Consider the following 24,537-nt stretch of genomic DNA (forward strand, 5'->3'; position numbering starts at 1 on the left):
ATATATAGAATATGTCGGTGCAGTTAGCCTTGTTAAAACTGTGAAAGACTAGCTATGAAGGTGTATTTAGACTGTCATGTTTATTTTACATTATTATATTTATTTTATTAATCTCTAGATGTCCTGTGTATTTAGTCATATTAAAACTGTGGAAAGACTATAAATCTAGATCTCCTATGTCTGTTTAGCTGTTAAAACGGTGTAAAGAATAAAGATCTGTGTACAGTTGAAGTTGGAAGTCTACCAACACCTCAGCCAAATACATTTAAACTCAGTTTTTCACAATTCCTGACATTTAATCCTAGTAAATTTTATTTCACCTTTATTTAACCAGGTAGGCTAGTTGAGAACAAGTTCTCATTTGCAACTGCGACCTGGACAAGATAAAGCATAGCAGTGTGAACAGACAACACAGAGTTACACATGGAGTAAACAATTAACAAGTCAATAACACAGTAGAAAAAAGGGGAGTCTATATATACATTGTGTGCAAAAGGCATGAGAAGGTAGGCAAATAATTACAATTATGCAGATTAACACTGGAGTGATAAATGATCAGATGGTCATGTACAGGTAGAGATATTGGTGTGCAAAAGAGCAGAAAAGTAAATAAATAAAAACAGTATGGGGATGAGGTAGGTAAAAATGGGTGGGCTATTTACCGATAGACTATGTACAGCTGCAGCGATCGGTTAGCTGCTCAGATAGCAGATGTTTGAAGTTGGAGAGGGAGATAAAAGTCTCCAACTTCAACAATTTTTTTTTTTGCAATTCGTTCCAGTCACAGGCAGCAGAGAACTGGAAGGAAAGGCGGCCAAATGAGGTGTTGGCAGACATTTACTAGTAAATCCTAGTAAATGTCCTGTCCTAGGTCAGTTAGGATCACCACTTTATTTTCAGACTGTGAAATGTCAGAATATTAGTAGAGAGAATGATTAATTTCAGATTTGATTTCTTTCATCACATTCCCAGTGGGTCAGAAGTTTACATACACTCAATTAGAATTTGGTAGCATTGCCTTTAAATTGTTTAACTTGGATCAAACGTTTTGGGTAGCTTCCCACAATAAGGAATTTTGGCCCATTCCTCCTGACAGAGCTGGTGCAGGTTTGTAGGCCTCCTTGCTCGCACTCGCTTTTTCAGTTCTTCCCACACATTTTCTATAGGATTGAGGTCAGGGCTTTGTGATGGCAACTCCAATACCTTGACTTTGTTGTCCTTAAGCCATTTTGCCACAACTTTGGAAGTATGCTTGGGGTCATTGTCCATTTGGAAGACCCATTTTCGACCAAGCTTTAACTTCCTGACTGATGTCTTGAGATGTTGCTTCAATATATGCACTTAATTTTCCGTCCTCATGATGTCATCTATTTTATGAAGTGCACCAGTCCCTCCTGCAGCAAAGCACCCCCACAACATGATGCTGCCCCCCCCCCCCCCCCCCCCGTGCTTCACGGTTGGGATGGTGTTCGTCGACTTGCAAGCCTCCCTCTTTTCCCTCCAAACATAACGATGGTCAGTATGGCCAAACAGTTCTACCTGAGGACATTTCTCCAAAAAGTACAATCTTTGTCCCCATGTGCAGTTGCAAACCGTAGTCTGGCTTTTTTAAGTGTATGTAATCTTCCGACTTCAACTGTAAGTGCATATAGCCATGTTTAGCCAGAGCGACAGTAGTGAGTGCATCATTTCTTATACTGGTCCCCTTGTAGTAATCTAACCCACAACCCTGGCTAATTGAAGTGCCACATTTTCTACCAACTGGACCATACAGGGACTCTCTCTCTCTCTCTCTCTCTCTCTCTCTCTCTCTCTCTCTCTCTCTCTCTCTCTCTCTGGTTCTGATTGATGGTGTGTGGGGACTATGATGCTATTATAACCTCTCCTAAAAATTTTAGCAAAAAAAGAAACGTCCATTTTCCAGGACCCTGTCTTTCAAAGATAATTTGTAAAAATCCAAGTAACTTACTTCACAGATCTTCATTTGAAAGGGTTTAAACACTGTTTCCCATGCTTGTTCAATGAACCATAAACAATTAATGAACATGCACCTGTGGAACGGTCGTTAAGACACTAACAGCTTACAGACAGTAGGCAATTAAGGTCACAGTTATGAAAACTTAGGACACTAAAGAGGCCTTTCTACTGACTCTGTAAAGCACCAAAAGAAAGATGCCCAGGGCCCCTGCTCATCTGTGCGAACGTGCTTTAGGCATGCTGCAAGGAGACATGAGGACTGCAGATGTGGCCAGGGCAATAAATTGCTATGTCCGTACTGTGAGACTGCTCGTTCTATCTTATTGAGCACATCTTGGACCTGTTGGATCGGAGGGTGAGGGCTAGGGCAATTCCCCCCAGAAATGTCCGGGAACTTGCAGGTGCCTTGGTGGAAGAGTGGGGTAACATCTCACAGCAATAACTGTCAAATCTGGTGCAGTCCATGAGGAGGAGATGCACTGCAGTACTTAATGCAGCTGGTGGCCACACCAGAGACTGACTGTTACTTTTGATTTTCACCCCCCTTTGTTCAGGAACACATTATTCCATTTCTGTTAGTCACATGTCTGTGGAACTTGTTCAGTTTATGTCTCAGTCATTGAATCTTGTTATGTTCATACAAATATTTACACATGTTAAGTTTGCTGAAAATAAACGCAGTTGACAGTGAGAGGACGTTTCTTTTTTTCCGGAGTTTACATACACAACCCAACACATCTTGATCGTTGCAGGAGTTTCTCATTTATGTTTAACCCTTGAGTGACCATCTGATCATGTGACCTTGGCAGAAACTCAGTTTAGTGAAATCCTGTTTAGTTCAGAACGCGGAGCTCTGTGACATCACCCTGCAAACACTGGCTTTCGCTGCTGATAGGATTCAAGGCAAGTTGCTATAGCAACTTCTAAAATCTGAAACCACACGCACGCTCATCCACATGCACGTGCACACACTACCACCACCCCCCCCCCCCCCACCAGAGAGAGGCATGTATACACCCCCACCAGAGAGAGGCATGTATACACCCCCACCAGAGAGAGGCATGTGTACACCCCCACCAGAGAGAGGCATGTGTACACCCCCACCAGAGAGAGGCATGTATACACCCTCACCAGAGAGAGGCATGTGTACACCCCCACCAGAGAGAGGCATGTATACACCCCCACCAGAGAGAGGCATGTGTACACCCCCACCAGAGAGAGGCATGTATACACCCTCACCAGAGAGAGGCATGTATACCCCCCCCCCCCACCAGAGAGAGGCATATATACCCCCCCCACCTCCAGAGAGAGGCATGTATACCCCCCCCCCCCCACCAGAGAGAGGCATGTGTACACCCCCACCAGAGAGAGGCATGTATACCCCCCCCCCACCAGAGAGAAGTATGTATACACCCCCACCAGAGAGAGGCATATATACCCCCCCCCCCCCCCCCCCACCAGAGGGAGGCATGTGTACACCCCCACCAGAGAGAGGCATATATACCCCCCCCCCTCCAGAGAGAGGCATGTATACCCCCCCCCCCATCAGAGAGAGGCATGTATACCCCCCCCCCCCCCCACCAGAGAGAGGTATGTATACACCCCCACCAGAGAGGCATATATACCCCCCCCCCCCCCCCCCAGAGAGAGGCATGTATACCCCCCCCACCAGAGAGAGGCATGTATACCCCCCCACCGAAGAGAGGCATGTATACCCCCCCCCCCCACCAGAGTAAGGCATGTATACCCCCCCACCAGAGAGAGGCATGTATACCCCCCCACCAGAGAGAGGCATGTGTACACCCCCAACAGAGAGAGGCATGTATACCCCCCCCCTCCCCCCAGAGAGAGGCATGTATACCCCCACCAGAGAGAGGCATGTGTACACCCCCAACAGAGAGAGGCATGTATACCCCCCCCCCCCCCCCCCAGAGAGAGGCATGTATACCCCCCCACCAGAGAGAGGCATATATACCCCCACCAGAGAGAGGCATGTATACCCCCCCACCAGAGAGAGGCATGTATACCCCCACCAGAGAGAGGCATGTGTACACCCCCAACAGAGAGAGGCATGTATACCCCCCCACCAGAGAGAGGCATATATACCCCCACCAGAGAGAGGCATGTATACCCCCCCACCAGAGAGAGGCATTTATACCCCCACCAGAGAGAGGCATGTGTACACCCCCAACAGAGAGAGGCATGTATACCCCCCCCCCCCCCCCCAGAGAGAGGCATGTATACCCCCACCAGAGAGAGGCATGTGTACACCCCCCCCAGAGAGAGGCATGTATACCCCCCCACCAGAGAGAGGCATATATACCCCCACCAGAGAGAGGCATGTATACCCCCCCACCAGAGAGAGGCATGTATACCCCCACCAGAGAGAGGCATGTGTACACCCCCAACAGAGAGAGGCATGTATACCCCCCCCCCCCCCCCCCCCCCCCCCAGAGAGAGGCATGTATACCCCCCCACCAGAGAGAGGCATATATACCCCCACCAGAGAGAGGCATGTATACCCCCAACAGAGAGAGGCAGGTATACCCCCCCCCCCCCAGAGAGAGGCATGTATACCCCCCCCCCCCAGAGAGAGGCATGTATACCCCCACCAGAGAGAGAATAGATGTTCCCCAGCAACAGGAACTAGGTGACCTGGTTTACATGTGAATGGGAGAGTCTCTCCCTAATACTGAGACAAATGGGGACACCAACTATATAGAGCATCACACTGGTCTGTGTGTGTGTGCGTGTGCGTGGGTGCATGCGTGTGTGCATGCGTGTGCACGTGTGTGTGTGTGTGTGTGTGCGTGCAAGTGTGTGTGTGTGTAAATCAAAGCTACTGAGCTACTGCAAGGTCTATGTTGTTTTATAGGTAGCCTTCTGTTTCTGCTGCTCTGGTTATGTCTAGAGGTCCTAGCTACATAGACTCATTATGTCTAGAGGTCCTAGTTACATAGACTCATTATGTCTAGGGTCCTAGTTACATAGACTCATTATGTCTAGGGTCCTAGTTACATAGACTCATTATGTCTAGAGGTCCTAGTTACATAGACTCATTATGTCTACAGGTCCTAGCTACATAGACTCATTATGTCTAGAGGTCCTAGTTACATAGACTCATTATGTCTAGGGTCCTAGTTACATAGACTCATTATGTCTACAGGTCCTAGCTACATAGACTCATTATGTCTAGAGGTCCTAGTTACATAGACTCATTATGTCTAGGGTCCTAGTTACATAGACTCATTATGTCTAGAGGTCCTAGTTACATAGACTCATTATGTCTACAGGTCCTAGCTACATAGACTCATTATGTCTAGGGGTCCTAGTTACATAGACTCATTATGTCTAGAGGTCCTAGTTACATAGACTCATTATGTCTACAGGTCCTAGCTACATAGACTCATTATGTCTAGAGGTCCTAGTTACATAGACTCATTATGTCTAGGGTCCTAGTTACATAGACTCATTATGTCTAGAGGTCCTAGTTACATAGACTGTAACCTGACTGTCTAGGGGTCCTAGTTACATGGTCTGTAACCTGACTCATTATGTCTAGAGGTCCTAGTTACATAGACTCATTATGTCTAGGGTCCTAGTTACATAGACTCATTATGTCTACAGGTCCTAGCTACATAGACTCATTATGTCTAGGGTCCTAGTTACATAGACTGTAACCTGACTGTCTAGGGGTCCTAGTTACATGGTCTGTAACCTGACTCATTATGTCTAGGGGTCCTAGCTACATAGTCTGTAACCTGACTCATTATGTCTAGAGGTCCTAGCTACATAGACTCATTATGTCTACAGGTCCTAGCTACATAGACTCATTATGTCTAGAGGTCCTAGTTACATAGACTCATTATGTCTAGGGTCCTAGTTACATAGACTCATTATGTCTAGAGGTCCTAGTTACATAGACTGTAACCTGACTGTCTAGGGGTCCTAGTTACATGGTCTGTAACCTGACTCATTATGTCTAGGGGTCCTAGTTACATAGACTCATTATGTCTAGAGGTCCTAGTTACATAGACTCATTATGTCTAGAGGTCCTAGTTACATAGACTCATTATGTCTAGAGGTCCTAGTTACATAGACTGTAACCTGACTGTCTAGGGGTCCTAGTTACATGGTCTGTAACCTGACTCATTATGTCTAGGGGTCCTAGTTACATGGTCTGTAACCTGACTCATTATGTCTAAGGGTCCTAGCTACATGGTCTGTAACCTGACTCATTATGTCTAGGGGTCCTAGCTACATAGTCTGTAACCTGACTCATTATGTCTAGAGGTCCTAGCTACATAGACTCATTATGTCTAGAGGTCCTAGCTACATAGACTCATTATGTCTAGGGTCCTAGTTACATAGACTCATTATGTCTAGAGGTCCTAGCTACATAGTCTGTAACCTGACTCATTATGTCTAAGGGTCCTAGCTACATGGTCTGTAACCTGACTCATTATGTCTAGGGGTCCTAGCTACATAGTCTGTAACCTGACTCATTATGTCTAGAGGTCCTAGCTACATAGACTCATTATGTCTAGAGGTCCTAGCTACATAGACTCATTATGTCTAGGGGTCCTAGTTACATAGACTCATTATGTCTAGAGGTCCTAGTTACATAGACTCATTATGTCTACAGGTCCTAGCTACATAGACTCATTATGTCTAGAGGTCCTAGTTACATAGACTCATTATGTCTAGGGTCCTAGTTACATAGACTCATTATGTCTAGAGGTCCTAGTTACATAGACTGTAACCTGACTGTCTAGGGGTCCTAGTTACATGGTCTGTAACCTGACTCATTATGTCTAGAGGTCCTAGTTACATAGACTCATTATGTCTAGGGTCCTAGTTACATAGACTCATTATGTCTACAGGTCCTAGCTACATAGACTCATTATGTCTAGGGTCCTAGTTACATAGACTGTAACCTGACTGTCTAGGGGTCCTAGTTACATGGTCTGTAACCTGACTCATTATGTCTAGGGGTCCTAGCTACATAGTCTGTAACCTGACTCATTATGTCTAGAGGTCCTAGCTACATAGACTCATTATGTCTACAGGTCCTAGCTACATAGACTCATTATGTCTAGAGGTCCTAGTTACATAGACTCATTATGTCTAGGGTCCTAGTTACATAGACTCATTATGTCTAGAGGTCCTAGTTACATAGACTGTAACCTGACTGTCTAGGGGTCCTAGTTACATGGTCTGTAACCTGACTCATTATGTCTAGGGGTCCTAGTTACATAGACTCATTATGTCTAGAGGTCCTAGTTACATAGACTCATTATGTCTAGAGGTCCTAGTTACATAGACTCATTATGTCTAGAGGTCCTAGTTACATAGACTGTAACCTGACTGTCTAGGGGTCCTAGTTACATGGTCTGTAACCTGACTCATTATGTCTAGGGGTCCTAGTTACATGGTCTGTAACCTGACTCATTATGTCTAAGGGTCCTAGCTACATGGTCTGTAACCTGACTCATTATGTCTAGGGGTCCTAGCTACATAGTCTGTAACCTGACTCATTATGTCTAGAGGTCCTAGCTACATAGACTCATTATGTCTAGAGGTCCTAGCTACATAGACTCATTATGTCTAGGGTCCTAGTTACATAGACTCATTATGTCTAGAGGTCCTAGCTACATAGTCTGTAACCTGACTCATTATGTCTAAGGGTCCTAGCTACATGGTCTGTAACCTGACTCATTATGTCTAGGGGTCCTAGCTACATAGTCTGTAACCTGACTCATTATGTCTAGAGGTCCTAGCTACATAGACTCATTATGTCTAGAGGTCCTAGCTACATAGACTCATTATGTCTAGGGTCCTAGTTACATAGACTCATTATGTCTAGAGGTCCTAGCTACATAGACTCATTATGTCTAGAGGTCCTAGCTACATAGACTCATTATGTCTAGAGGTCCTAGCTACATAGACTCATTATGTCTAGAGGTCCTAGCTACATAGACTCATTATGTCTAGGGGCCCTAGCTACATAGACTCATTATGTCTAGAGGTCCTAGCTACATAGACTCATTATGTCTAGAGGTCCTAGTTACATAGACTCATTATGTCTAGAGGTCCTAGCTACATAGACTCATTATGTCTAGAGGTCCTAGCTACATAGACTCATTATGTCTAGAGGTCCTAGCTACATAGACTGTAACCTGACTGTCTAGAGGTCCTAGCTACATGGTATGTAACCTGACTCATGTCTAGGGGTCCTAGCTACATGGTCTGTAACCTGACTCGTGTCTAGGGGTCCTAGCTACATGGTCTGTAACCTGACTCGTGTCTAGGGGTCCTAGCTACATGGTCTGTAACCTGACTCATTATGTCTAGGGGTCCTAGCTACATGGTCTGTAACCTGACTCATTATGTCTAGAGGCCCTAGCTACATGGTCTGTAACCTGACTCATTATGTCTAGGGGTCCTAGTTACATGGTCTGTAAACTGACTGTCTAGGGTCCTAGCTACATGGTCTGTAACCTGACTGTCTTGGGTCCTAGCTACATGGTCTGTAAACTGACTGTCTAGGGGTCCTAGCTACATCGTCTGTAACCTGACTGTCTAGGGTCCTAGCTACATGGTCTGTAACCTGACTCATTATGTCTAGGGGTCCTAGCTACATGGTCTGTAACCTGACTGTCTACGGTCCTAGCTACATGGTATGTAACCTGACTCGTGTCTAGGGGTCCTAGCTACATGGTATGTAACCTGACTCATTATGTCTAGGGGTCCTAGCTACATGGTCTGTAACCTGACTCGTTATGTCTAGGGGTCCTAGCTACATGGTCTGTAACCTGACTGTCTAGGGGTCCTAGCTACATGGTCTGTAACCTGACTCATTATGTCTAGGGGCCCTAGCTACATGGTCTGTAACCTGACTCATTATGTCTAGGGGTCCTAGCTACATGGTCTGTAACCTGACTCATTATGTCTAGGGGTCCTAGCTACATTGTCTTTAACCTGACTCATTATGTCTAGGGGTCCTAGCTACATGGTCTGTAACCTGACTCATTATGTCTAGGGGTCCTAGCTACATGGTCTGTAACCTGACTGTCTAGGGGTCCTAGCTACATGGTCTGTAACCTGACTCATTATGTCTAGGGGCCCTAGCTACATGGTCTGTAACCTGACTCATTATGTCTAAGGGTCCTAGTTACATGGTCTGTAACCTGACTCATTATGTCTAGGGGTCCTAGCTACATGGTCTGTAACCTGACTCATTATGTCTAGGGGTCCTAGCTACATGGTCTGTAACCTGACTTGATGTGAGTAGTAAGCATGTGTGACCAGGTGTTGACTGCAGGTACTCAGGAAACTGCCACCTCTCCTTAGGTTTAGGGCCAGCTCCTTCTCTCTCGACGTCTTGGTCGGCCAGCGGGAGGGAGGGAGGGAGGGAAGGAGGGAGGGAAGGAGGGAGGGAGTGGAGCGGAGGGCAGAGAGGGAGAAAACTTCTCCCCAGAGATAACGCAACAGGCCCCAAAACGAAAGATCCCAAACCAAACATCAGCAGGCGCTTTGGTCAGCTTGATACCTGATGCCATTATCAAGGCTTGGCAGTACAGCACATGGACTCAGTTGATGCTGCCTCCTAGGGGATGGAGTGTCTCCTTCATAGTGTGTTTTGTCTAACACTACACCACCCACCCACATACTCTAAAATACTAATGTCTATAATGTTTCTGTTGTGGATGTCTCTGTCTATAGGTAACTATGGTGAGAGTGGTATGGAAGCCTTTAAGGAACTGGCAGCTAGAGAGGGGATCTGTATCGCTCACTCGGATAAGATCTACAGCAACGCAGGGGAGCACAACTTTGACAAGCTGCTGGAGAAGCTGAGAGGACACCTGCCCAAGGCTCGGGTGGTGGCGTGCTTCTGCGAGGGGATGACTGTACGCGGCATACTGATGGCAATGAGACGGAAACACCTGGTGGGGGAGTTCCTACTGGTGGGGAGGTGAGTGGAGAGAGAGATATGCACACACACACACACACACACACACACACACACAACACACACTCACTTATTCACACACACACACACACACACACACACACACACACACACACACACACACACACACACACACACACACACACACACACTGACAGACTAACACACACACACACACACACACACACACACACACACACACACACACACACACACACACACACACACACACACACACACTCACTCACTCACTCACACACACACACACACACACACACACACACACACACACACACACACACACACACTGACAGACTAACACACACACACACACACACTGGCAGACTAACACACACACACACACACACACACACAGACACACACACACAGACAGACTAACACACACACACACACACACACTTATTCACACACAAACACACAGACACAGACACAGACACAGACACAGACACACACACACACACACACACATACACACACACACTCACTCACTCACTCACACACACACACACACACACACACACACACACACACACACACACACACACACACACTGACAGACTAACACACACACACACACACACAAACACACACACACACACACACAGACAGACTAACACACACACACACACACACACACACATACACACACACTCACTCACTCACTCACTCACTCACTCACACACACACACACACACACACACACACACACACACTGACAGACTAACACACACACACACACACACACAGACAGACTAACACACAGACACACACACACACATACACACAAACACACACACACACACACAGACAGACTAACACACACACACACATACACACTCACTCACTCACTCACTCACTCACTCACACACACACACACACACACACACACACACACACACACACACACACACACACACACACACACACACACACACACACACACACACACACACACACACACACAGACAGACTAACACACACACACACACACACACACACACAGACTAACACACACTCACTCACTCACTCACTCACTCTCTCACATACACACACACACACACACACACACACACACACACACACACACACACACACACACACACACACACAGTGTATTCATAATTGCATCATCTTGTTTTTACACCTTCATCTATTTACATCTCCAGTTGCATCGCAGAGGCTGTTTCTATGGTTACTGGCATTGGCTTCATCTTCGTCACCGTCACCACCATCATCACCACCATCATCATCATCACCACCACCACCACCATCACCATCACCACCCTGTCATCCTCCCTTGATGCTGAGATACAACTTCTCTCACCAGGTAAATCCTACTGCTTTAATTCACAGGGACTTCGTATGGGACAACATAAACCGTCATGACAGCTGACAATTTCACAACACTGTTTCCATCAACAGATGCAGGGATGTCATTGACAGAGGCTTACAGTACAGCGCTCCTCTTGCCTAGCCTTCTGAAGATGAGTCGTGGTCTCTCTCTTTTCGAAAAAGGCAGAAGCAGTGGATAGATAATGATGCTTTTCATACAGGATTATTAATCCATCACGAGTCCATTCATACAGGATTATTAATCCATCACGAGTCCATTCATACAGGATTATTAATCTATCTCTGATCCATTCATACAGGATTATTAATCTGTCTCTGATCCATTCATACAGGATTATTAATCCATCACGAGTCCATTCATACAGGATTATTCATCTATCTCTGATCCATTCATACAGGATTATTAATCTGTCTCTGATCCATTCATACAGATTATTAATCCATCACGAGTCCATTCATACAGGATTATTAATCTGTCTCTGATCCATTCATACAGGATTATTAATCCATCACGAGTCCATTCATACAGGTTTATTAATCTGTCTCTGATCCATTCATACAGGATTATTAATCTATCTCTGAACCATTCATACAGGATTATTCATCTATCTCTTATCCATTCATACAGGATTAATAATCTATCTCTGGTCCATTCATACAGGATTATTCATCTATCTCTGATCCATTCATACAGGATTATTAATCTGTCTCTGATCCATTCATACAGGATTATTAATCTATCTCTGGTCCATTCATACAGGATAATTAATCCACCCCTGATCCATTTCTAAAAATATCACCTAAAAGATTACAAAGAATTCCCTTAATAGCTGGGAAAATCGCTTTTCATGAATTCTGCCTCCAGGCCATTACCACACACCGCTATTCATAGAACTATTTAGTTAGAAAGAGCGTGGAGGGAGGGACGGAGGGAGGGAGGGAGGGAGGGAGGGAGGGAGGGCAGGGAGGGAGGGAGGGAGGGAGGGAGGGGAGGGAGCGAGACGGAGGGGAGGGGAGGGGAGGGAGGGAGGGAGGGAGGGAGGGAGGGAGGGAAGGAGGGAGGGGAGGGAGGGAGGGAGGGAGGGCAGGGCAGGGAGGGGAGGGAGGGAGCGGAGCGGAGGGGAGGGGAGGGGAGGGGAGGGAGGGAGGGGAGGGGAGGGGAGGAGGGAGGGAGGGAAGGAGGGAGGATGAAGGCGGGCAGGGGAGGGAGAAGAGGGGAGAGAAGGAGATGGATGAAGAGAAACTGAGAGTGAGGGAACAGAGAGAAAGAGAGAGAGAGATTTCTCCAGTTTAAAAAAAAAATCTTCTCCTCCTCCAGTAGGTGTTTATTTTAAGGTTGTGATCCTTTCCTCCCCCAGTCCACTTCTATCCCTGGTGCTCTAATAACGGCTCGTCTCATTACTAACATACAGAGGCTGTCTGTCAATCAAACCTGACGAAACTGAACATAGCAATGCCCTTGGACTACATACATAATTATATTACACTGCTCTGTGCATTATCAGTGTTCTGGAAACACTTTATTTTTTAGGTGGTGTTGAATATTTAAATTAAAACATCTATTTATGAAAATGGTGTCAGGGTCTCAGTGTTCTGATGTTGCTACTAGGGAGTGGGACTGCGCTACCATTCTGACTCAGTTTCACCCAGACAGAATGCCTTACAATGGCTGGGCTGGAAACGGCAGTACAGTGGAGCCCAGTGAGAGCCATGTGTAGATGTGGAAGGTAGACATCGGCCACCAGCAGATGTGGAAGGTCGACAGCGGCCACCAGCAGATGTGGAAGGTAGACATCGGCCACCAGCAGATGTGGAAGGTAGACATCGGCCACCAGCAGATGTGGAAGGTCGACATCGGCCACCAGCAGATGAGGAAGGTAGACATCGGCCACCAGCAGATGTGGAAGGTCGACATCGGCCACCAGCAGATGAGGAAGGTAGACATCGGCCAACAGCAGATGAGGAAGGTAGACATCGGCCTCCAGCAGATGAGGAAGGTAGACATCGGCCAACAGCAGATGAGGAAGATAGACATCGGCCACCAGCAGATGAGGAAGGTAGACATCGGTCACCAGCAGATGAGGAAGGTAGACATCGGCCAACAGCAGACTAGGAAGGTAGACATCGGCCACCAGCAGATGAGGAAGGTAGACATCGGACTCCAGCAGATGTGGAAGGTCGACATCGGCCTCCAGCAGATGTGGAAGGTAGACATCGGCCTCCAGCAGATGAGGAAGGTAGACATCGGCCACCAGCAGATGAGGAAGGTAGACATCGGCCTCCAGCAGATGTGGAAGGTAGACATCGGCCAACAGCAGATGAGGAAGGTAGACATCGGCGAATGCATTGTATTGAGACGCATCCCGTCTCTAGATTAATCTGAATAATGAGAAATCCATGATCTGAATCAGTTCTCTCTACTGTTCTGTACATTAGCTCTACTATAGGGGTTCAAGTAGTAGGTTTGTCCGTGTGTGGTGTGTGTGTGTTCAGTGTGTGTGTGTGTGTGTGTGTGTGTGTGGTGTGTGTGTGTGTGTGTGTGTGTGTGTGTGTGTGTGTGTGTTTATCTAGCCCTGCCAGGTCAGTAGGTGGTTAGCTAGCCCTGCCAGGTCAGTAGGTGTTTATCTAGCCCTGCCAGGTCAGTAGGTGTTTATCTAGCCCTGCCAGGTCAGTAGGTGTTTATCTAGCCCTGCCAGGTCAGAAGGTGGTTGTCTAGCCTGCCAGGTCAGAAGGTGGTTATCTAAGCCTAGTCCGGAGTGATTCAACCTTTCTACTCCTCTTCTCTGATTTTCATAGCCATCCCTTGCTTTCCATCCCTCTATCTCTCTGTGTCTTCACTCCCTCCATCTCTCCATCTCCTTCCCTCCATCTCTCCCTCTCCATCCCTCCATCTCTCCCTCTCCATCACTCCATCTCTCCCTCTCCTTCCGTCCATCTCTCCCTCTCCTTCCTCCATCTCTCCCTCTCCTTCCTTCCATCTCGCCATCTCTTCCCTCCATATCTCCTTTTCCATCCCTCCATCTCTCCCTCTCCATCCCTCCATCTCTCCCTCTCCATCCCTCCATCTCTCCCTCTCCATCCACTCCATCTATCCCTCTCCTTCCATCCATCTCTCCCTCTCCTTCCTTCCCTACATCTCTCCCTCTCCTTCCTTCCATCTCTCCATCTCCTTCCCTCCATATCTCCTTCTCCATTCCTCCATCTCTCCATCTCTCCTTCTCCATCCCTTCATCTCCCCTCTCTCCTTCTCCATCCCTCCATCTCTCCCTCTCCTTCTATCCATCTCTCCCTCTCCTTCTCTCCATCTCTCCATATCCCATCTCTCCTTCTCCATCCATCCATCTCTCCCTCTCTCCTTCTCCATCCCTCCATCTCTCACTCTCCTTCTCTCCATCTCTCCCTCTCCTTCTCTCCATCTCTCCTTCTCCATCCCTCCATCTCTCCCTCTCTCCTTCTCCATCCCTCCATCTCTCCCTCTCCATCTCTCCATCTCTCCTTCTCCATCCCTCCAACTCTCCCTCTCCTTCTCTCCATCTCTCCCTCTCCATCTCTCCATCTCTCCTTCTCCATCCCTCCATCTCTCCCTCTCTCCTTCTCCATCCCTCCATCTCTCCCTCTCCTTCTCTCATCTCTCCCTCTCCTTCTCTCCAGCTCTCCTTCACCATCCCTCCATCTCTCCCCCTCTCCTTCTCCATCCCTGCATCTCTCCCTCTCCTTCTATCCATCTCTCCCTCTCCTTTCTCTCCATCTCTCCATATCTCCATCTCTCCTTCTCCATCCCTCCATCTCTCCCTCTCTCCTTCTCCATCCCTCCATCTCTCACTCTCCTTCTCTCCATCTCTCCCTCTCCTTCTCTCCATCTCTCCTTCTCCATCCCTCCATCTCTCCCTCTCTCCTTCTCCATCCCTCCATCTCTCCCTCTCCATCTCTCCATCTCTCCTTCTCCATCCCTCCATCTCTCCCTCTCCTTCTCTCCATCTCTCCCTCTCCATCTCTCCATCTCTCCTTCTCCATCCCTCCATCTCTCCCTCTCTCCTTCTCCATCCCTCCATCTCTCCCTCTCCTTCTCTCCATCTCTCCCTCTCCTTCTCTCCAGCTCTCCTTCACCATCCCTCCATCTCTCCCCCTCTCCTTCTCCATCCCTCCATCTCTCCCTCTCCTTCTATCCATCTCTCCCTCTCCTTCTCTCCATCACTCCATATCTCCATCTCTCCTTCTCCATCCCTCCATCTCTCCCTCTCTCCTTCTCCATCCCTCCATCTCTCACTCTCCTTCTCTCCATCTCTCCCTCTCCTTCTCTCCATCTCTCTTTCTCCATCCCTCCATCTCTCCCTCTCTCCTTCTCCATCCCTCCATCTCCATCTCTCCATCTCTGCTTCTCCATCCCTCCATCTCTCCCTCTCCTTCTCTCCATCTCTCCCTCTCCATCTCTCCATCTCTCCTTCTCCATCCCTCCATCTCTCCCTCTCTCCTTCTCCATCCCTCCATCTCTCCCTCTCCTTCTCTCCATCTCTCCCTCTCCTTCTCTCCATCTCTCCTTCACCATCCCTCCATCTCTCCCTCTCTCCTTCTCCATCCCTCCATCTCTCCCTCTCCATCTCTCCTTCTCCATCCCTCCATCTCTCCCTCTCTCCTTCTCCATCCCTCCATCTCTCCCTCTCCATCTCTCCACATCTCCTTCTCCATCCTTCCATCTCTCCCTCTCCTTCCTTCCATCTCTCCATCTCCTTCTGTCCATCTCTGCTTCTCCATCCCTCCATCTCTCCCTTTCCTTCTGTCCATCTCTCCCACTCATTCCCTCAATCTCTCCCTCTCTCTGATGCACTCCCTCCATCTCCCTCTCTATCCCTCCAACTCTCCCTCTCCTTTCGTCCATCTCTCCCACTCCTTCCCTCCATCTCTCTCTCTCTCTGATGCGCTCCCTCCATCTCTCTCTCTCTGATGCGCTCCCTCCATCTCTCCCTCTCCTTCCCTCCATCTCTCTCTCTCTCTCTGATGCGCTCCCTCCATCTCTCTGTCTCTCTCTGCTGTCCTCCCTCTCCTTCCCTCCATCTATCCCTCTTTCTACATAGTTCAATCTCTACTGTATGACTGTTATTAAAGACGCTCCTCTCCCATCCAGGGAGCAGAACAGAGACCACCTACACCTCCAGTTGAAAGCCTCTTCTCTTCTCCAACTCTTTCCTCCTCTACTCCTCTTTTCTTTCCCCAACTGGAGGAGTGGGTGGTCTCTGTTCTGTTCCTTGGGTGGAAGATAAGATAAGAGAAGAAATGAGGAAAGGAGAGATGAGAGAGGAGGAGAGAGGAGCGAGGAGAGAGGAGCAGAGCAGAGGAGAGTGCTCCTCTCTCCTCTCCTCTTCTCTCCACTTCTCTCCTCTCTTCCTCTCTCCTCTCCTCCTCTCTTATCTACTCTCCTCTCCTCTCTCCTCTCTTCTCCTCCTCTCTTTTCTCCTCTTCCACCCAGGGAACAGAACAGAGGCCACCCACTCCTCCAGTTGTATAACTGATAGAGTACACAACCACTGCTACTGGGTTACCTAAGGTTTCATACTGATAAAGCTGGGAAGATACAGGGAGAGAGAAGGGTGTGTGGGTGTGTTTATTTGTGTGTGTGTTGCTGCTCTCTTTCCCCATCTCTCTCTCTTCTTTTCATAGCTATCCCTTGCTTTCCATCCACCCCTCTCTCTCTCTTTCTCTCCACTCCCGTAGTCCCTCAATCTCCATTCCTCCCTCTCTTTCCCTCTCTCTCTTTCCCTCCCTCTCCATCCTTCTATCTCTACTTTATGAATGTTATGAAAGCTTCTCCTAACCTCTTCCACCGAGCGAACAGAACAGAGACCACCCACACCTGCAGTTGAAATCCTCTCCTTTCTCCTCTCCTCCTCTCTCCTCTCCTCCTCTCTCCTCTCCTTTCTCCTCTTCTCCTCTCTCCTCTCTTCTCTCCTCCTCTCTCCTCTCCTTTCTCCTCTCCTCCTCTCTTCTCTCTCCTCCCCTCCTCTCTTCTCCTCCTCTCTCCTCTCCTCTCCACTCCTCTCCTCTACACTTCTCTACTCTCCTCCTCTCTTCTCTCTTCCTCTCTCCTCTCCCCTCTCTCCTCTACTCTCCTCTTCTCTCCTCTCTCCTCTCCTCCTCTCTCCTCTCCTCCTCTATTCTCCTCCTCTCTCCTTTCCTCGCCTCTCCTCTCCTCTACACTTCTCTACTCTCCTCCTCTCTACTCTCTTCCTCTCTCCTCTCCCCTCTCTCCTCTACTCTCTTCTCTCCTTTCTCCTCTCCTCTTCTCTCCTCTCTCCTCTCCCCTCTCTCCTCTCCTCTTCTCTCCTCTCTACTCTCCTCCTCTCTACTCTCTTCCTCTCTCCTCTCCCCTCTCTCCTCTACTCTCTTCTCTCCTTTCTCCTCTCCTCTTCTCTCCTCTCTCCTCTCCCCTCTCTCCTCTCCTCTTCTCTCCTCTCTACTCTCCTCCTCTCTACTCTCTTCCTCTCTCCTCTCCCCTCTCTCCTCTCCTCTACTCTCCTCTTCTCCTCCCCTCTCCTCTCCTCTCCTCTTCTCTCCACTTCTCTCCTCTCTTCCTCTCTCCTCTCCTCCTCTCTTCTCTACTTTCCTCTCCTCTCTCCTCTCTTCTCCTCCTCTCTTTTCTCCTCTTCCACCCAGGGAACAGAACAGAGGCCACCCACTCCTCCAGCTGTATAACTGATAGAGTACACAACCACTGCTACTGGGTTACCTAAGGTTTCATACTGATAAAGCTGGGAAGATACAGGGAGAGAGAAGGGTGTGTGGGGGTGTGTTTATTTGTGTGTGTGTTGCTGCTCTCCTTCCCCATCTCTCTCTCTTCTTTTCATAGCTATCCCTTTCCATCCATCCCTCTTTCTCTTTCTCTCCACTCCCGTAGTCCCTCCCTCTCCATTCCTCCCTTTCTTTCCCTCCCTCTCCGTCCTTCTATCTCTACTTTAGGAATGTTATGAAAGCTTTCTCTTCTCCTCTTCCACCCAGCGAACAGAACAGAGACCACCCACACCTGCGTTTTAAATCCTCTCCTCTCTCCTCTTTCCTCGCCTCCGCTCTCCTCTTCTCTCCGCTTCTCTACTCTCCTCCTCTCTCCTCTCTCCTCCTCCTTTCTCCTCTCTCCTCTCTCCTCTCTCCTCCTCTCTCCTCTCCTCTCCTCTACTCTCCTCTTCTCTCTTCTCTCCTCTCTCCTCTCTCTCCTCTCTCTCCTCTCTTCTCCTCCTCTCTTTTCTCCTCTTCCCCCCAGGGAACAGAACAGAGGCCACCCACTCCTCCAGTTAACTGATAACTGATAGAGTACACAACCTCTGCTACTGGGTTACAGTGCCTTGCGAAAGTATTCGGCCCCCTTGAACTTTGCGACCTTTTGCCACATTTCAGGCTTCAAACATAAAGATATAAAACTGTTTTTTTTTGTGAAGAATCAACAACAAGTGGGACACAATCATGAAGTGGAACGACATTTATTGGATATTTAAAACTTTTTTAACAAATCAAAAACTGAAAAATTGGGCGTGCAAAATTATTCAGAAGTTTACATACACTCAATTAGTATTTGGTAGCATTACCTTCTAATTGTTTAATTGGGTCAAACATTTCGGGTAGCCTTCCACAAGCTTCCCACAATAAGTTGGGTGAATTTTGGCCCATTCCTCCTGACAGAGCTGGTGTAACTGAGTCAGGTTTGTAGGCCTCCTTGCTCGCACACGCTTTTTTCAGTTCTGCCCACAAATGTTCTATAGGATTGAGGTCAGGGCTTTTTGATGGCCACTCCAATACCTTGACTTTGTTGTCCTTAAGCCATTTTGCCACAACTTTGAAAGTATGCTTGGGGTCATTGTCCATTTGGAAGACCCATTTGCGACCAAGCTTTAACTTCCTGACTGATGTCTTGAGATGTTGCTTCAATATATCCACATAATGTTCCTCCTCATGATGCCATCTATTTTGTGAAGTGTACCAGTCCCCCCTGCAGCAAAGCACCCCCACAACATGATGCTGCCACCCCCATGCTTCACGGTTGGGATGGTGTTCTTCGGCTTTCAAGCCCCCCCTTTTTCCTCCAAACATAACGATGGTCATTATGGTCAAACATTTCTATTTTTGTTTCATCAGACCAGAGGACATTTCTCCAAAAAGTACAATCTTTGTCCCCATGTGCAGCTGCAAACCGTAGTCTGGCTTTTTTATGGCAGTTTTGGAGCAGTGGCTTCTTCCTTACTAAGCGGCCTTTCAGGTTATGTCGATATAGGACTCGTTTTACTGTGGATATAGATACTGTTGTACCTGTTTCTTCCAGCATCTTCACAAGGTCCTCTGCTGTTGTTCTGGGATTGATATTCACTTTTCACACCAAAGTACGTTCATCTCTAGGAGACAGAGCGCGTCTCCTCCTGAACGGCCCCATGGTGTTTATACTTGCGTACTATTGTTTGTACAGATAAACTTGGTACCTTCAGGCATTTGGAAATTGCTCCCAAGGATGAACCAGACTTGTGGAGGTCTACAATTTTTTTTCGGAGGTATTGACTGATTTTTTTTTATTTTCCCATGATGTCAAGCAAAGAGACACTGAGTTTGAAGGTAGGCCTTGAAATACATCCACAAGTACATCTCCAATTGACTCAAATGATGTCAATTAGCCTATCAGAAGCTTCTAAAGCCATGACATCATTTTCTGGAGATTTCCAAGCTGTTTAAAGGCACAGTCAACTTAGTGTATGTAAACTTCTGACTTCAATTGTATGTGCAGGGGTACTAGGTAGTTTAGGTAGTTGAGGCAATATGTACATGTAGGTAGAGGTAAAGACTAGACAACAAGATAGATAATAGACAGTAACAGCAGTGTTGGTAGTAGGGTAGGTAATATGTACATGTAGGTAGAGGTAAAGACTAGACAACAGGATAGATAATAGACAGTAACAGCAGTGTTGGTAGTAGGGTAGGTAATATAATGTAGGTAGAGGTAAAGACTAGACAACAGGATAGATAATAGACAGTAACAGCAGTGTTGGTAGTAGGGTAGGTAATATAATGTAGGTAGGGGTAAAGACTAGACAACAGGATAGGAAATAGACAGTAACAGCAGTGTTGGTAGTAGGGTAGTTAATATGTACATGTAGGTAGGGGTAAAAGTGACTAGTGAATCAGGATAATGTGGACACTACCGGTCAAAACTTTAGAGCAGCTACTCATCCAAGAGTTTTTCTCTTACTTTTTAATATTTTCTAAAGTAAGGTAAAATAACCTAGTAGATTATCCCAGGAGGTTGAACCCTTGCATGGTGGCAAATCAAATCAAATGTATTTATATAGCCCTTCTTACATCAGCTGATATCTCAAAGAAACCCAGCCTAAAACCCCAAACAGCAAGCAATGCAGGTGTAGAACCTAGTAGATGATCCCTAGCCCAGGAGGTTGGACCCTTGCATGGTGGTAAAGGAACCTAGTAGATGATCCCTAGCCCAGGAGGTTGGACCCTTGCATGGTGGTAAAGGATCCCTAGCCCAGGAGGTTGGACCCTTGCATGGTGGTAAAGGAACCTAGTTGATGATCCCTAGCCCAGGAGGTTGGACCCTTGCATGGTGGTAAAGGAACCTAGTAGATGATCCCTAGCCCAGGAGGTTGGTCCCTTGCATGGTGGTAAAGGAACCTAGTAGATGATCCCTAGCCCAGGAGGTTGGACCCTTGCATGGTGGTAAAGGAACCTAGTAGATGATCCCTAGCCCAGGAGGTTGGACCCTTGCATGGTGGTAAAGGAACCTAGTAGATGATCCCTAGCCCAGGAGGTTGGACCCTTGCATGGTGGTAAAGGAACCTAGTAGATGATCCCTAGCCCAGGAGGTTGGTCCCTTGCATGGTGGTAAAGGAACCTAGTAGATGATCAAATTACTGACCTGCACAAAATTGTATACTTGGCCTCTATGGACCAAGCTCTCACAAATGACGCTTTATTTCCCAGGATTGCTTCTCAAACAATATGGTACTGATCAATACATTTTCACGTGGTCTGGCACATAAATGCATATAACTCCGACATGGCTATTTGTAACAAAACTTGGTACACATCTTCCAAACACTGTCAAGACTTAACACATCTGAGCACATTCAGATCGACCACACGGTGGCGCTACGACGGGCACATGTTTATATACAGTATCGTGATCTGTTTGATCAGGGATATGTGTCTAGCTAACCTGTATAGTACGGTTTCAGTTTAGACTGTGTGTTGGCTCTGTTGGACAGGAACAATCGTTAACTCATAGGCTGCATATTGTTTCTGCTAGAGTCTTGGAAGGATGTGTATCTATAGATGCTACAGACCCAATCTGGTGCTGATCGGTCTAGCGGTTCTGTAGAATAATGCATATAGAAGAAGTCAACGATATTGGAAAAAAGATCCAAAATACATCAAAAGCTTATTATATTGATCAGTTTGATTTTGAGTTCTGATATTTGGCAAGCGTGGTCAACAAGGGCAATGGTTCCATGTTTTTCTGATGGTGGCTGAACCCCGGCGTTGTTGCTTGCAGTTATATTTTTGACGGTGTTATACTGTATACAAAAAAGTGACTGTGATCGTACAGTACAGGTCATACGGTCCACACTGTTCTATTATTACTCTCTTAGCGACAAGACATATACCCTCTCTCTCTCTCTCTCTCTCTCCTCTCTCTCTCCACCCCGTCTTTCTCTCCCTCCCTCCCTCCCTCCATTCCCTCTTTCTCTCCCCCTTTTCTCTCCCTCCCCTCTCCCCTCTCCCCTCTCTCTCTCTCCCTCCCCTTTCTCTTTTTATCCCCTCTCCTACTCCCTCTTTCTCTCCCTCCCCTCTCCCCTCTCTCTCTCTCTCTCTCCCTCATCCCCTCTCTTTCTCTCTCCCATCTCCCCCTCTCTCTCTTTCAACCCTCCCCTCTCTCTCGCCCTCACCTCTCCCCTATCTCTCTCTCTCTCTCCCTCCCCTCTTCCCACTCTCTCTCTCTCCCACTCCCACTTTTTCTCCCTCCCCTCTCCCCTCTCTCTCTTTCAACCCTCCCCTCTTCCCTCTCTCTCTCTCTCCCACTCCCTCTTTCTCTCCCTCCCCTCTCTCTCTCTCCCTCATCCCCTCTCTTTCTCACTCCCATCTCCCCTCTCTCTCTTTCAACCCTCCCCTCTCTCTCTCCCTTCCCTATCTCCTCTCTCTCTCTCTCTCTCCCTCCCCTCTCCCCTCTCCCTCTCTCTCTCTCTCTCTCTCTCCCTCCCCACCCCTCTCCCCCTCCCTCCCCTCTCCCTCTCTCTCTCCCTTCCCTATCTCCTCTCTCTCTCGCTCTCGCTCTCTCTCCCTCCCCACCCCTCTCCCTCTCCTTCCCCTCTCCCCTCTCCCCTCTCTCTCCATCTCCCTCCTCCAGTGATGGCTGGGCTGACCGGTATGATGTGACAGATGGATATCAGCAAGAGGCTGCAGGGGGAATAACTATAAAGCTGAAGTCAGCCTACATCCCCTGGTTCGACGACTACTACTTGGCTCTGCAACCAGATGACAACACCAGGAACCCCTGGTTCACTGAGTTCTGGCAGCACCGGTTCCAATGTAGACTAAAGGGGCACGCACAGGAGAACACCAAGTACAACCGTACCTGCAATAGTGAGTAGGCTACACAGGTGTGCTGAAACTGGTTTGGCTCTAGTTGTGTGTAGATGTGCTGAAACTGAAACTGGTTTGACTCTAGTTGTGTGTATATGTGCTGAATCTGAAACTGGTTTGACTCTAGTTGCGTGTAGATGTGTTGAAACTGAAACTGGTTTGACTCTAGTTGCGTGTAGATGTGCTGAAACTGAAACTGGTTTGACTCTAGTTGTGTGTAGATGTGCTGAAACTGAAACTGGTTTGACTTCAGTTGTGTATAGATGTGCTGAACCGGAACCTGTTTTGACTCTAGTTGTGTGTAGATGTGCTGAAACTGGTTTAACTCCAGTTGTGTGTAGATGTGCTGAAACTGGTTTGTCTCTAGATGTGTGTAGATGTGCTGAAACTGAAACTGGTTTGACTCTAGTTGTGTGTAGATGTGCTGAAACTGGTTTGACTCTAGTTGTGTGTAGATGTGATGAAACTGGTTTGACTCTAGTTGTGTGTAGATGTGCTGAAACTGGTTTGACTCTAGTTGTGTGTAGATGTGCTGAAACTGGTTTGACTCTAGTTGTGTGTAGATGTGCTGAAACTGGTTTGACTCTAGTTGTGTGTAGATGTGCTGAAACTGGTTTAACTCTAGTTGTGTGTAGATGTGCTGAAACTGTTTTGAGTCTAGTTGTGTGTAGATGTGCTGAATCTGGTTTGACTCTAGTTGTGTGTAGATGTGATGAAGTTTGCCTGTACTGTACCCCGTTCCCTCTGCAGGTAGAGAGTCTCTCCGGCAGCAGTATGCCCAGGACACTAAGATGGGTTTTGTCATCAACGCTATCTACTCCATGGCTTATGGACTACACACTATGCAGCAGACAGTCTGCCCAGGATACCAAGTGGGTGGACCTGTCAGCGTTGGCACATGATAGTGTGTACATGCCTGTGTTTTGACTCTGGTTGATGTTTTTCCGGTTACCAGGGTCTGTGTTGTGTTAACACATCTCTCTGTTCTGTCCTGGTTACAAGGGTCTGTGTTAACACCTCTCTCTGCTCTGTCCTGGTTACCAGGGTCTGTTCTGTCCTGGTTACCAGGGTCTGTGTTAACACCTCTCTCTGTTCTGTCCTGGTTACCAGGGTCTGTGTTAACACCTCTCTCTGTTCTGTCCTGGTTACCAGGGTCTGTGGTAACACCTCTCTCTGTTCTGTCCTGGTTACCAGGGTCTGTGTTAACACCTCTCTCTGTTCTGTCCTGGTTACCAGGGTCTGTGTTAACACCTCTCTCTGTTCTGTCCTGGTTACCAGGGTCTGTGTTAACACCTCTCTCTGTTGTGTCCTGGTTACCAGGGTCTGTGTTGTGTTAACACATCTCTCTGTTCTGTCCTGGTTACCATGGTCTGTGTTAACACCTCTCTCTGTTGTGTCCTGGTTACCAGGATCTGTGTTAACACCTCTCTCTGTTCTGTCCTGGTTACCAGGGTCTGTGGTAACACCTCTCTCTGTTCTGTCCTGGTTACCAGGGTCTGTGGTAACACCTCTCTCTGGTCTGTCCTGGTTACCAGGGTCTGTGTTAACACCTCTCTCTGTTGTGTCCTGGTTACCAGGGTCTGTGTTAACAC

The 24,537-nt window shown here is 47.6% G+C and overlaps 1 protein-coding gene across 1 annotated transcript in view; it reads left to right on the plus strand.

Moving 5' to 3' along the window:
• LOC110516146 (glutamate metabotropic receptor 5a) overlaps window positions 1-24,537 on the plus strand; it is a 76,837-nt gene that overhangs the window by 14,331 nt on the left and 37,969 nt on the right. Inside the window, exons 6-8 of the mRNA XM_036967732.2 lie at window positions 9,703-9,952; window positions 22,710-22,945; window positions 23,696-23,817. Of these exons, the coding sequence (XP_036823627.2) occupies window positions 9,703-9,952; window positions 22,710-22,945; window positions 23,696-23,817 (608 nt within the window). The remainder of the gene's footprint in view (window positions 1-9,702; window positions 9,953-22,709; window positions 22,946-23,695; window positions 23,818-24,537) is intronic.

Source organism: Oncorhynchus mykiss, chromosome 29 (genome assembly GCF_057628025.1).
Source record: "Oncorhynchus mykiss isolate SJ-2025 chromosome 29, ASM5762802v1, whole genome shotgun sequence".
NCBI classification, from domain to species: domain Eukaryota; kingdom Metazoa; phylum Chordata; class Actinopteri; order Salmoniformes; family Salmonidae; genus Oncorhynchus; species Oncorhynchus mykiss.